The 12910-nt window shown below is 32.6% G+C and overlaps 1 protein-coding gene across 1 annotated transcript in view; it reads right to left on the bottom strand.

Annotated features, from left to right (window-relative positions):
* LOC149842695 (E3 ubiquitin-protein ligase XBAT33-like) overlaps positions 1-11162 on the bottom strand; it is a 73250-nt gene extending 62088 nt beyond the window's left edge. The window contains exons 1-8 of the mRNA XM_089999368.1: positions 10182-11162; positions 10029-10088; positions 9455-9526; positions 9171-9346; positions 8680-8840; positions 8516-8574; positions 8285-8331; positions 8040-8183 (exon numbers count right to left, since the gene is read on the bottom strand). Of these exons, the coding sequence (XP_089855494.1) occupies positions 8040-8183; positions 8285-8331; positions 8516-8574; positions 8680-8840; positions 9171-9346; positions 9455-9526; positions 10029-10088; positions 10182-10358 (896 nt within the window). The 5' untranslated portion in view covers positions 10359-11162. The remainder of the gene's footprint in view (positions 1-8039; positions 8184-8284; positions 8332-8515; positions 8575-8679; positions 8841-9170; positions 9347-9454; positions 9527-10028; positions 10089-10181) is intronic.
* Between the last annotated feature and the right edge of the window lie 1748 nt (positions 11163-12910).

The following is a 12910-nucleotide window of genomic DNA, read 5'->3' as shown; positions in this document are numbered from 1 at the left end:
TGTAAGGGTTATTCCAAAATTAGATTTAAACATTTTTTCAGTTTCTCAAATTTCTGATAATGGGTGTAAAGTCTTCTTCTCATCTAAGGCTTGTTAGGTGCAGGATCTCCAGTCAGAAAAGTTGATTGGGCAAGGCCATAGAGTAGGAGATCTCTATTATATGAACTTTTTATGTCTACCCAAAAAACTCTTTTTATAATCATGTCAAAGAAGAATTTAGATCTTTAGCATAAAAGATTATGACATCCAAGTATATCCAAAGTATCTCATTTTTTATTTTTGGAAAAATTTTGTAAAGATAAAGATTTTTTATGTGAAGACTGTATACATGGCAAAATGCAAATGATACGTTTTGGATCAAGAACTTCTTTATCTAGTGAAATCTTTGAATTGGTGCACTCGGATGTATGGGGTCCCGCCCTGTCATGTCAAAGGGAGGATATTCATATTATGTTACATTTATAGATGATTTTAGTAGACATACTTGGATTTTCTTCCTCAAGCTTAAATCAGAAGTTTTTCGTGTTTTAAAATTTTTTATAATCTTGTTATAAACCAATTTAAAACAAATATTAAAGTCTTCCGCTCCGACTCAGGGGGAGAGTTTCTTTTAAATGAATTTCAATCATATCTAAAAACTCATGGAATTTTACACCAACGATCTTGTCAAAGGACTCCTCAAGAAAATGGCAGTTTCGAAAGAAAGCATCGTCACATTATTGAAACTGTTAGAACCCTTCTTATCTCAAATAATATTCTAAAACAATTTTGGGCCGAAGTTGCACTTACCGCAGTATACCTAATAAATAGAATGCCTTCTCAAGTCCTGGAAAACAAATCTCCAATTGAAAAACTTTTTAAAATTTCTCCTGACTTGAAAAGACTAAGGGTATTTGGATGTAAGTGTTTTGTGCTTCTTGAAAAATATAATAAACTCTCTTCCAAAGCCATAAAATGTGTCTTTCTTGGATATGCCGAGAATAAAAAAGGCTATCAATGCTATAATCAAACAAATGACAAACTTTATGTTTCTAGAAATGTTACTTTTCTTAAGAAAGAAAACAGATTTGATTTTGAAAAACCCAAGAAAGAAACCGAGTATGCCTTTTTATTTGATTTATTACATAAATCAAATAATGAAAATGTTAATGACGTTAAAAATTTCGAGTCTATTAATGACTCTAGTGAAGAAAGAGAACCATCCTAAAATCTCTTACAGTATTCTAGACGAGATAATGGGGAACATCCATGTGCCTTTAAAAGATATAACCAATCAACAAATATTGAGGAAACTAGTGTTAGAAGATCTGAAAGAATCCATAGGCCTCCAACTAGATTTGTGTCATATGAATCTTTTACTCCAAATTATAGGGATTGCCTTCTAGCTATCCATTCATATCATGAACCATCTAACTACAATGAAGCTAAAAACATAGACGAGTAGGTAGAAGCCATAAAAATAAAATTAGATACACTACATAAAGCTCATACCTTGACAATTCAACCTCTTCCAAAGGGAAAAAAGACTATAGGGTGTAGATGGATCTTTAAAATCAAAATAAAAAGTGATGGATTCCTAAAAGAATACTCTCAAGAATATGAAATAGATTATGATGAGACATTTGCTCTAATAGCTCATATTATCACAGTTAGGACTCTAGTTGCAGTAGCGTTAATTAGAAAATGACTTATTTATCAATTAGATGTTAAAAACACATTTTTAAATAAAAATTTAAATGAAGAAGTGTACATGGATCCTCCTTCCTGTTTCACTATTGAAAAGGGTATGGTTCTTCAACTTCAAAAAGCTTTGTATAGGCTTAAACAAGCTCCAAAAGCATGGTATAATCAGTTTAGTAATACTATATTGAACTTTGGTTTTAAATCCTGTTACACTGACACTGTTTTGTTTGTAAGATCTACAGGTACCTCACTTATTATTATTCTTTTGTATGTTAATGATATGATTATCACTAGCATTGATTAAAAGAACATTGAATAAATTAAAGTTATGCTTAAAAGGTCTTTTGATATGACTGACCTTGGTTTTTTGAGATATTTCTTAGGAATTGAAGTTGCTTACTCGCCAAGAGGATACATTTTATCTCAAATCAAGTTTGCAGCAGATATTGTTGCACGTTCGAGAATCACTGACACAAAATGTGCGGACACACCTGAGATGATAAATGCAAAAATGAGAGCTGAAGATGGAGTACTATTAGATGATCCAACTCCTTATAGGCAACTTATCAGATCGCTAATGTACCTTTCTATTTCTAGACCTGACATTGCACATGTTGTACACAATGTCAGCCAATTTCAACATGTGCCTACATCAGTTCACATTAGTGTCGTGTTGAGAATAGTTCGATACATCCAGAAAACTATTTCTAAAGGGTTATTCTTATCATCTTCCTCATCTTTAAATCTTATTGCTTATATTAGGAGGAGATCCCAATAACCGTTACTCAACTACTGGTTTTTGTATCTTTTTAGGTGATTCCCTCATTTCTTGGCGATGCAAGAAACAACAAAAGGTGTCTTTATCCTCAACTAAAGCCGAGTATAGAGCAATGGCTACAACCACCGAAGTTGTGTGGATGCGTGCATTACTTTCAAATATGAGAGTTGATATTTCAAAGCCTTCAGAATTATGCTGCGACAACAAAAGTGCCATATACATTGTCATCAATCATACCTTTCATGAGCGAACAAAACATATTGAAATGGATTGTCACTACGTACGTGAAGAATATTTAAAGGGGACAATTGTCTTACCCTATTTTCAGTCTGAGCTTCAGATTGCAAATTTATTCACCAAAGCCCTTCCTCTACCAAGATTCTTGTATCTTCTTAGCAAACTTTGTTTGAGGGAGAGTGTTAAAAATAGTATTAATCACTGATATACGTATATTTATAAATATACATATATTAGGGGGCATTTTGGTTATTCTATATATTATACTTTAGCACAGTCCATTAGGGACTGAAAAGTCCTTTTTTATTCTTTATTTTCTATTTTATTAAATGAAGTTACTGTAGCTGTTGGGGGGCTGACAGTCCAACTAGACGTTGGACTGCCCCCCTTTGTAAGCAAGTGAGGCTCTATAAATAGAGCCTCACCCCTTCTTGTAATGCATGCTCTTTGAAGCATTTTTGTGTGAATATATAAAAACCTCTTTTATTAGGCTTTGAGGCTTGTTCTATTTGTGAGAGTGATATTTGGTATCTCCTTTGTGAGATTGTTGTTGGTCCATTAGTGACCATTTGATATTTGTGCACTTGTGTAGCCTTTCATTGGCATTGTAACAGTGCATTATGTTTCATTTCAAAAATTTCATAGAGATTTTTAAAATCCTACAAATATCAAGAGATGATATTTTGCAAATATCAACAATAGTTTGACCACTACAAGCAATCACCTCACTAGACCTCCAAACCTCAAAATTCAAGTATATCAGCTACTAGAACAATAGCACAATCACAATGTCAGATATGGGTTTATCAAACACACAAAAAGTGTGAATAACCAATGAGTGCATATAACTCACCACATTAACAAAATAACATTTCTTGTCTACATAAAATGACACTTAAATAAGAAACAAACCTCAATGTTCAAGTGTATCAGCTACTAGAACAAGAGCATAATACAAACACATAAAACGTGTGAATAACCAAGGGGTGCACATAACTCACTACAAAATAACATATCTTGCCTATATAAAATGATACTTAAATAAGAGACAAACCTCAATATTCAAGTGTATCAACTATTAGAACAAGAGCATAATACAAATACAAAAAAGTATGAATAACTAATTGGTGCACATAACTCACCACAAAATAACATCTTTTGTCTACATAAAATGACACTTAAATAAGAGGCATAATAGGAGAGAACACACGAGCTAAGAGAGCTTGTAATAAAAGCAAACTAATGTCACTAAGAAAAATAAGTATATCAATTTTAACAATCTTTCGAAACACCATGATTTAAAAAATATATAGCCATCACAGATAAACATGATTACAAGCATCCAATATAATACTAATGGTCAAATAAACAAATGAGTGATACAACACACTCATAAAACCAAAGATCAAACAACCGTCAGTTAGAGCCGAACTATAAGCCAACAATCTAAACTAACAAAAAACGAGATGCACACAACTCACCCCAACAAAAAATTTTGGTTCAACAAAGCCAACATGAATCCAGAGGCCAATGAACTATCAATCAGACCCTTGATCCAATAACAACAAGGCCAAAAAGAAATGAAATTTGTGATGGACAAAACAAATGTCATAAGAAAGCAATACATACGAAAATCAATTTTCAAATAAGTGAGTTCATATGTATGAACCAATTGGAAAAAAATAAATTTTCAAATCAAATCCAATAAAGGTAAATGAAACCTTAGAATGAATACAGTGCAATCATATGCACAACAAGATCAATTGATGCAATAATATGCACGGTCAATACAAGTCTATTATGAGACTACAAAGACACAACATTAAAGAAGGACAAAACATATATAGAGATTCTCAAAAAAACATATAGGAAACCAAGAGCATACACAAGTATAACTAATCATGTATACTCATAAAGAGATCAAAATTCATGTAAATGCAATAATCTTAATAACTTAAAGCCACATATCCTATACAAAAGCTATGAAGAATCACATAAGATATGTAATAAGAAGACATTTAAGTATATATACAAGTAATAGATTACTCTAATGCAAGATATATATGAAAAGTAACATATGGTACGTGGCATAATTATTCACAAGGGATGATCACAAAGGCCACAAAAGAAGGGCCAACAATAACATAACTATTTTTAATAATTTTAAAAACATTCATAAAAGTGAATAACTCCCATAAAAAGAATTCATGCTCAATACCTTATGCATAAGGATCATATATCAATATAAAAAAACATTTATTCAAATTTCAAAAATAACAAAATATTCATGATCACTAAGATCCTAACCACATAATTTTTTTTATATTTCATAAAATATTTTATATTTCAGATAATAATACATCAAAGCAAAATCTCATAAAACATACTTGTGAATGACACATCAAACCATTTTAAATAATTTTTTTAAAGTATTTTAAAGTATTTTAAAGTATTTAACAAATTTTCAAAACAAACAAATTTCATTTAACAATAAATACGAACATGATTTGACATTTATAACCATGAAATATTCAAATAAAGCATCTAAATGCCAACAACAAATGCTTAAAAATGCTAGATCATATACATACATATAAAACAAGTTCAAAAATCTAAGATTCAAACTAGATCTCATAAAAGCATACACATATATCATTTTATAAGATCAAACAAATTTTATAAACTTTATAAAAATTCAATAAGAATAAATCCAATAATAATTTTGAAAAATATTTAAAGATTTTAGTTTTTAACAAAAATATCAAAAAAAATTAAAGATAAGATAAGAAAAATGTGTGTTTTTTTATGCATAATGCATGGGATAAATAAACAAAGTAACACTAAAGATTTAAGATACATACCGAGTCAAGATTTCTCTTGAATTCAAGCCACACAACGATCACAAACCTTCACGAAGCATGAACTTGAACCAAAGAATCCAAAGACCCAAAAGGCAAAATGCCAAGAAAGATTTATGGGTTCTGATACCATATAATGAAATATGCGAAAAAACAAAACAAGGGCCTCTAAGGGCTTACAAGATCATAAACAAAAAAGTGCACATGCACATACACAAGTCCAACTAAAGGACAATATAAGAGCTCAAAGGCACCACACAAGCACTAAGTGCAATGAAGACAACAAAGAATTTAAGAGAAACACAAAAACATAAAAATATATATATATTGAGCATGAATGCTTAAGAGAAGGATTAAAAAACATGAGGGGGGTTCACCCCTATTTATATTTAAGAGGTAATCTCAAATAGAGTTGTTGGATTGTTCCAACAACTCTATTGACTCGTCAACTCTACGTTGACTAGTCCAAAAAGAACCCAACAACTCTATTTGGTCTTTAACCAAATAGTCCCTATAAAAACAGAAAAAGACAAAAAGAACAAAATAAAGTAAAAGTACTAATGTGCCCCTAATGGGCACAACTTATTACAATGACTGAAATAACCAAAATGCCCCTAATAGGTATTTACCTACTACATCATTATATATATATATATATATATATATATATATATATATATATATATATATATATATATATATACACACACACACATACATGCAACTAAACACCTTGCTATGCCTCAATGCTTTTCACAACATTGATATATATATAACCACACCCCTGACTCAAGTTTTTTTAAATTGCCATGTCACACCATTAACACCTGCACCCGCACTCGTATTCGCGCATAGATCAAAAGACAATCACACAAAGAGATTTCTACGGTTTTTCATTTCAATAAATATCAAAAGAAAATGTGAATGCAACAAAAAATGAGGTGGAGTTTGAGATTCATAGCAAATGAATTGGCAGCATAAGTAGCTGATATTCTCATCCAAAAAAAAAGGGAAAAAACTTATGAATGAAATGGACAAAATGCAGCTATGAAAAAGCAACAGGTGTTTAACCCTTTCAATAGGTGCTGGAAAGAATAATCTAATGAAAAAAAATAAGGATGAAACCAGTGTTGTGAAAAGCATTAAGGCGTAGCGAGGCGCTCCACCAAAAACTGAGGCGAGGCATAAAGCGTAAGCCTCAAAAAACAATTTTGAAAACTTAAAAAAAAATATAAAAAAAATATCTAAAAATACAAATAAATAAAGAAATGCTTTATTGATGAAGTAACAACTAATAAGAAATAGAAAATCTCAAATCAGTACTAAAAAATATAAGATTAACATATAAAAGTAACTAAAAAACTGATTACATAACTGGAAAACTAATTATATAATTCAAAAATATAATGTCCTATAAAACAACAACCAATAAGCAATAGGCAATCTCAAATAAGTACTAAAAAATATGAGATTAACATATAAAAATCAAAATAAACTAATTAAAAGCTTACTAATTAAAAATAAAAGTAAAATAATCTAATTAATTCAACATAACTAAGAAACTGATTACATAACTTGAAAACTAATTATATAATTGAAAAATAAAATATGAGATTAACATATATATAATTGAAAACTTCTTCTTCTTCTTCTTCTTCTTCTTCTTCTTTACATAACTGGAAAACTAATTATATAATTGAAAAATATAATGTCCTATAAAGCAACAAGCCAATAAGCAATAGAAAATCTCAAATAAGTACTAAAAAATATGAGATTAACATATAAAAAGCAAAAGTAAGTACTAAAAAAATATATAAAAAGCAAAATAAACTAATTTAATAAAAGTAAAATTTTGCGCCTCTAGGTGCATTTTTGATAACACTGGATGAAACAAAAGCAACATGTACATATATGACATATGTTAATGTACATCATTCCCAATTGAAGGAACAGGTCTATAGGGGGGAGAAAGGGAGGAGGTTTCAAAGTCATGCCTAACTTCATAGTAACTGATTATGACACTCTAATTGCTTAAGGTTACTTACAAAATTATTACAAATGACAAGAACCTTTTGAATTCATTAAATAGAATGATACAAGATATCCTATTAATCAAAAAACATACTAGACTCATCCAATGCAGTCCCTTTTAACAATAACATTACAGATTGTATTGTGCAATGGGTGTTCTTATGCAGATTTGTCCAGAACCATCAGAAATGATGTATGCACAACACTAAGCATGTGTAATGCTGGCTACATATAATGTGTATTAAATATAAACACGTCTAGATTATCTCCACAAGTGAATTCTTCAAATTGAATCTGCATCCTCCAAGGAAGCGAGTTTTATTTGTTCAAACATGCATTCATGAGTTGTAGAAATTTGATGGTGATGCAAAAGCATCATGACACTAAGGTAGATCAGAACATATGAAAAGGAACTCTTTCAAGATTGAAGCAACCAAATATTGAAATATTACCTCGCAATGTTCATCATGCTTGAAAGAGGCAAAGCTAGATATTTTGATGAAGCAAAGGTTGGAGGAATCATTTCAGAGTTAGGTGCTAGCAAAGGTTCAAGCCAATGCCTTCCCCATAATCTGGCAACATCAAGTGGTAGCCACCTGTTCCAATATGTAAGATTAGCATGTGTACAATTGATAAGAAAAACCACATGTTGACTGTTGTATTCCTAGCAGATGTTAGAAAGTTCTAAAATGATTACCCATTGCAGTTCAATGTGATTCGGCTGACACCTTTTGCAATAAGAATCTGAAAGAAAAGTCCCCATGGAAAAGTGAATGAGAAACAGATTTCGAAAACAAAAATTGAAAAAGAAAAAAAAAAGAATAAGTGATCAAGGAGACTACATGAAATGCAGCAAGAACTACCATGATAAAAAAGGGTAGAAATCTAAAAAAATCCATAGATTGATAAAAACACTGAAGTGCCTTACCTGACAACACTTTGTATTTCCTCCACATGCAGCATAATGTAAAGCATTGCTTCCAGCACCTGAAGAAAACAGAACTCATTGATAACAGAATCGAAAACAGGAAAAGAACCATATAAAATTAATAAAATTAATTAATTGATAAATTAAATGCAAATAAGCCATACCTATCAAGTTCATTGATGTACCATAGTGGAACGTTACAGCTGAGATGCTTGCATTTATATCAAGTAGCAATTGCACACAATCAAAATGCCCATTCAGTGCAGCCACATGAAGAGCTGTTATACCCCCATCAGCAGCCCTGTTCACAAATTTGTAAAGGGCGCTGCAACAAAGGATGAGCAAAACTAAAAATCAGTAATTCATTTGGATGGGCATGGTGCCATATAATACTTGGGCATGAATTACACAAAAGAGACCACTGAAGAAACACAAAATGCCAATCTTCCACATGCATACTAAACACATGCATGCAAAACCATATAAAGCAACAAATTAGGAGAATTTGTAAGTTGCAATGTATTCTGAAATGTGCGAACAAGAAGTAATGCATTAAAAAAAACTGTCATAGCTAACCATGGCCCGGAGGCCAACAGTAAAAAATAAAAATGCATGTCCATCCTTTGAGAACAAACAAAGACTAAAAATAACATACTTTCTGCTGTATTTTTGCCTTTCGGAGCTTTTATCAATACATTCTGAAGAACTGATTGATTCATAGGGCTCACTAGGAATAAAATCAGTGACAACGAGTCTTATACACCTGACATGACCATTGACTGCTGCAAAATGCAATGCTGTTCTACCGTTAAGGTAGTCCGCTCTTGTAACCTGAATAAATAGAACCCTACCATCACATTACAGACAAAGATGAAAAACCTGGTAGATTAAGATCATAAGTCTTAACAGCCACAATCAGCTAATAGTAGACAGAATTACGTTGCTTTTGTACAAGAGAAGTGTTTGAACCACTTCCCAGTGTCCATATCGACAAGCATGCATCAAGGCTGTCTGCATCATGATAAACCAAACAATAAAAAGAAAAGATTTAAGAATGATGAACAAAATTTATGCACGTATACACAAGCAAAAGCAAATGCCAATTCATAACAAGCTCCAATGTCAAACTAAACGACCAAGTGTCATATTTTTTTCAGAAAATGAGCAAACCATGATCAAGAATCAACCTTTGCATAAAACACCATGTATCAGCCTAGAAACAAATAGTCAATCGTTCAAATAACAAACCCATCTTCACAGCCAAATTCATCATCAGACCAATACCTCTCCGTAACAATATCAAAAAACGAATGAATTTGAGTGTTTTCTGGTCATATTTTGCAATAACAGACTAATCTCCTCTCAAACATTGTCCTGAACAACAATTATGTAAGACTTACCAACAACCAACGTTTTTAAATTTTGAAAAAAAAGGATCAACCAATTCACAACTCAAACAAAAAACAAACTACGTGAAATCAGGAAACATATACATATGAAGAAATTTAATCACCTGACCACAATAATTCCTAGAATTGACATCTGCTCCATGCTCAAGCAATAAGTTTACAATCTGCAGAAAATGTAATTAAACAAAAAATAAACCAAATGGCTGATCGATATTCATAAAAAGAAAGCAGAAGAACGGAGGAGGTAGAGAACAGACCTCATTGTGGCCTTTTGCAGCGGCAAAATGAAGAGGAGAATTGAGGCCGCCGAACGTGGAGTATTTGGCAAGGTAGGGATTGAATTCCAGGAGCATGCGAGCTTCAACAAGATCGCCATCTCTAGCGGCGGAAACCAAACGCTCCCCAGACGCTGAACACCCAAACGAATTCCCCATCCCCTAAGCTAACCGAATAAATCAAAACTCCCAACGAATCATCAAACAAAGAGAAAAACCACCTAAGAATTTCGTCCAACCATCAACACTAAACACCATTATCATATACACCTTAATCAAACTTCCCAACAAATCATGAAACACAGAACAGCCTTATCAAAACAACCCCAATTTATCAACCCTAACCACAATTACATTTGCATGACAACAAAAATTCCCCACGAACCATCAAACAAACATAAAACCCATCTCAGAAATTTCTCTAAACCATCAATTCCAAATAAAAAACCATCATTTATCTACTCTTTAACAACCACTATCATACAAATGATTCTACCAACGAAATAGAAAACCTCTTTTTCTTTTTCTGTTTCTTTTTTTCTTGGTGGTGTTGCTTTCTTGTTAGGAAGAAAAAGTCGAGTGCCTATGTCACGCGAGGGAAGATGATGAAGACGGAGACGACGACGAGGATGAAGGTCGTAAAATCAGAACAATGGTTTGTGGTTGCTGGTGCCTAGGGTTAGGTTTCCCCTTGACATACATCTCTCTCTATAGCTGTGGGTGGTGGGGTGGTGTGAAATTTGAAAGTTTACCCACCAATGGCAGAAGAGTAGCGATCCTACAAGCGTCCCGCAACTTCCGAGCCACCCCTCTCTATCTTTATTTGAATCGATACTCTCACTCTATCTATATATACATATAGAGAGAGAGATATATAGAGTTCCAACTTTCAACTTTCAACTTTCAAAACCAAACGGAATAAAATAAGAAAACAAAAAGATTTGGAATGGAACGAGGCAATCTCTCTCTCTCTCTCTCTCTCTCTATATATATATATATATATATATATATATATATTAGACGCTTAATAATAAGTGTTTAATGGTTTTTCTTGCTATTTAGTAACAAAGTTGCTTTGAATTATGTGATTACTACAAGTAATTAGGTTTTTAAAGCAGTCCAAAAATCAATAGCCCACAATGTGTCAAAATTTCATTACTCTAAAAGATCACATTTTTACGTCACAATAGCACAATTCAAGGCTTGATTCTTAACAAACAAACCATGCTGAACACATCTATGTGATTAGATCGCACATTAGATCTGTACCTTCATTAGTCGCAAATATTCACATATATATATATTGACTTGTCACAAAAATGGGAGCCTGAATGCCACATGTTTAGTTTGTTTGGCTTTTTTATCTACGTTACTAAAACCTCTCAAATTTTCTTGAGGGACAAACCCTGTAATAAATTGAAAATAGGTTACCTATTAAAATATGAACAAAACATTGGTAAATATAAAATAAAAATTAATAACATATATCATATATAATCAGAATATGAGAAATACAAATAAAAGTCATGATATATATCAAAATAGATGATCTTTTGAATTTAACAGGGCCAAATAAGATAGCTGGATGGTTAATTCGCACTATCATAATAGAGGGGTCTCAAGTTTGAATTACATGGGGGTTTATCCCCAGTTTGAATATAAAAAGTTATATATCAATAGTTTGAATTTGTCACAATTTAATCATCATTTTTATTATTTATGAAATTATTAGGATGCAACCATGGAAAATTCAATATGTTGGTAAAACGTGTGGCACCTCCTATGGGCTCTGAATTTGGGAACCTTATGCTAATATAGTGTGACTATGATCCAGCTAACATTTGACCCCGTTTAATTATACATTAAAATGTAGCTAAGAGAAAAGTGATGAGAGTAGAGATAAAAATGGGTGATGATAGTGAAGTTGTCAACTACATCTTATGTAGTTTTTTTATTAACGATTGAGAAATCACCCTCAGGATCAGAGACCTAGTCGTGTTAGCTCAGCCTGGCATACTTATAGTCACCTTCCCAACAGTGTAAACCCGTGGTGCACCCCTTACCCCAAAGGGAGTGGTTGGGCTTCGCTGAGCAGTAGTTGAAATGAGGAGATGAAAAGCCATCTCCTATCCTTTCTTCCATGGTTGCCAGCTGAGGAAGCGATACAGGAAGCGAAAAGTGTGTCACTTTTAAAATTTTAGGAAGCGGGAAGCGTGAGACCACTTAAGAGCAAATCAAGAATTGTCTCGGAAGTGACCCGAAAGCGACCTAAGAAGCGAGAAAGAAGCAAAAAAATAAAAAATACAAAAAAATACAAAAAAAAAAAATAAAAGAAGTGAGAGGAAAGCGCGCTTCCCATTAAAGGGAAGCATGTTTCCCATTAAAGGGAAGCACACTTCCCATAAAAGCAAAGCATGCTTGCCATTTAAAAATAGTGCTTTCCCGCGTATTTTGAAAGCGCGACGTTTTGTGCTTCCAAAGCGCATTTCAAGAAAGCATGCTTCCCCACTTACCTAGGCACTTCCGGTAACTATGCTTTCTTCCTGTCTTGTTTCCTAAATCCAAGCTTCCAAATTGCAGGGATAAAAGATTTAGTGAATCCATATCTCCCCTTTATATCCTTCTCAAATCCAGATCTCAACATAGCCTAACTGAGCTTTGGCTAGATCTCATGCCAATGATCAAGATAAGCATGAGCCACCAGCAGAGCC

Source organism: Nuphar pumila, chromosome 3, assembly GCF_984573655.1.
Source record: "Nuphar pumila chromosome 3, dmNupPumi1.hap1.1, whole genome shotgun sequence".
NCBI classification, from domain to species: domain Eukaryota; kingdom Viridiplantae; phylum Streptophyta; class Magnoliopsida; order Nymphaeales; family Nymphaeaceae; genus Nuphar; species Nuphar pumila.
The sequence above is the reverse complement of the archived record's forward strand: the minus strand, read 5'-3'. Positions and strand labels throughout refer to the sequence as shown.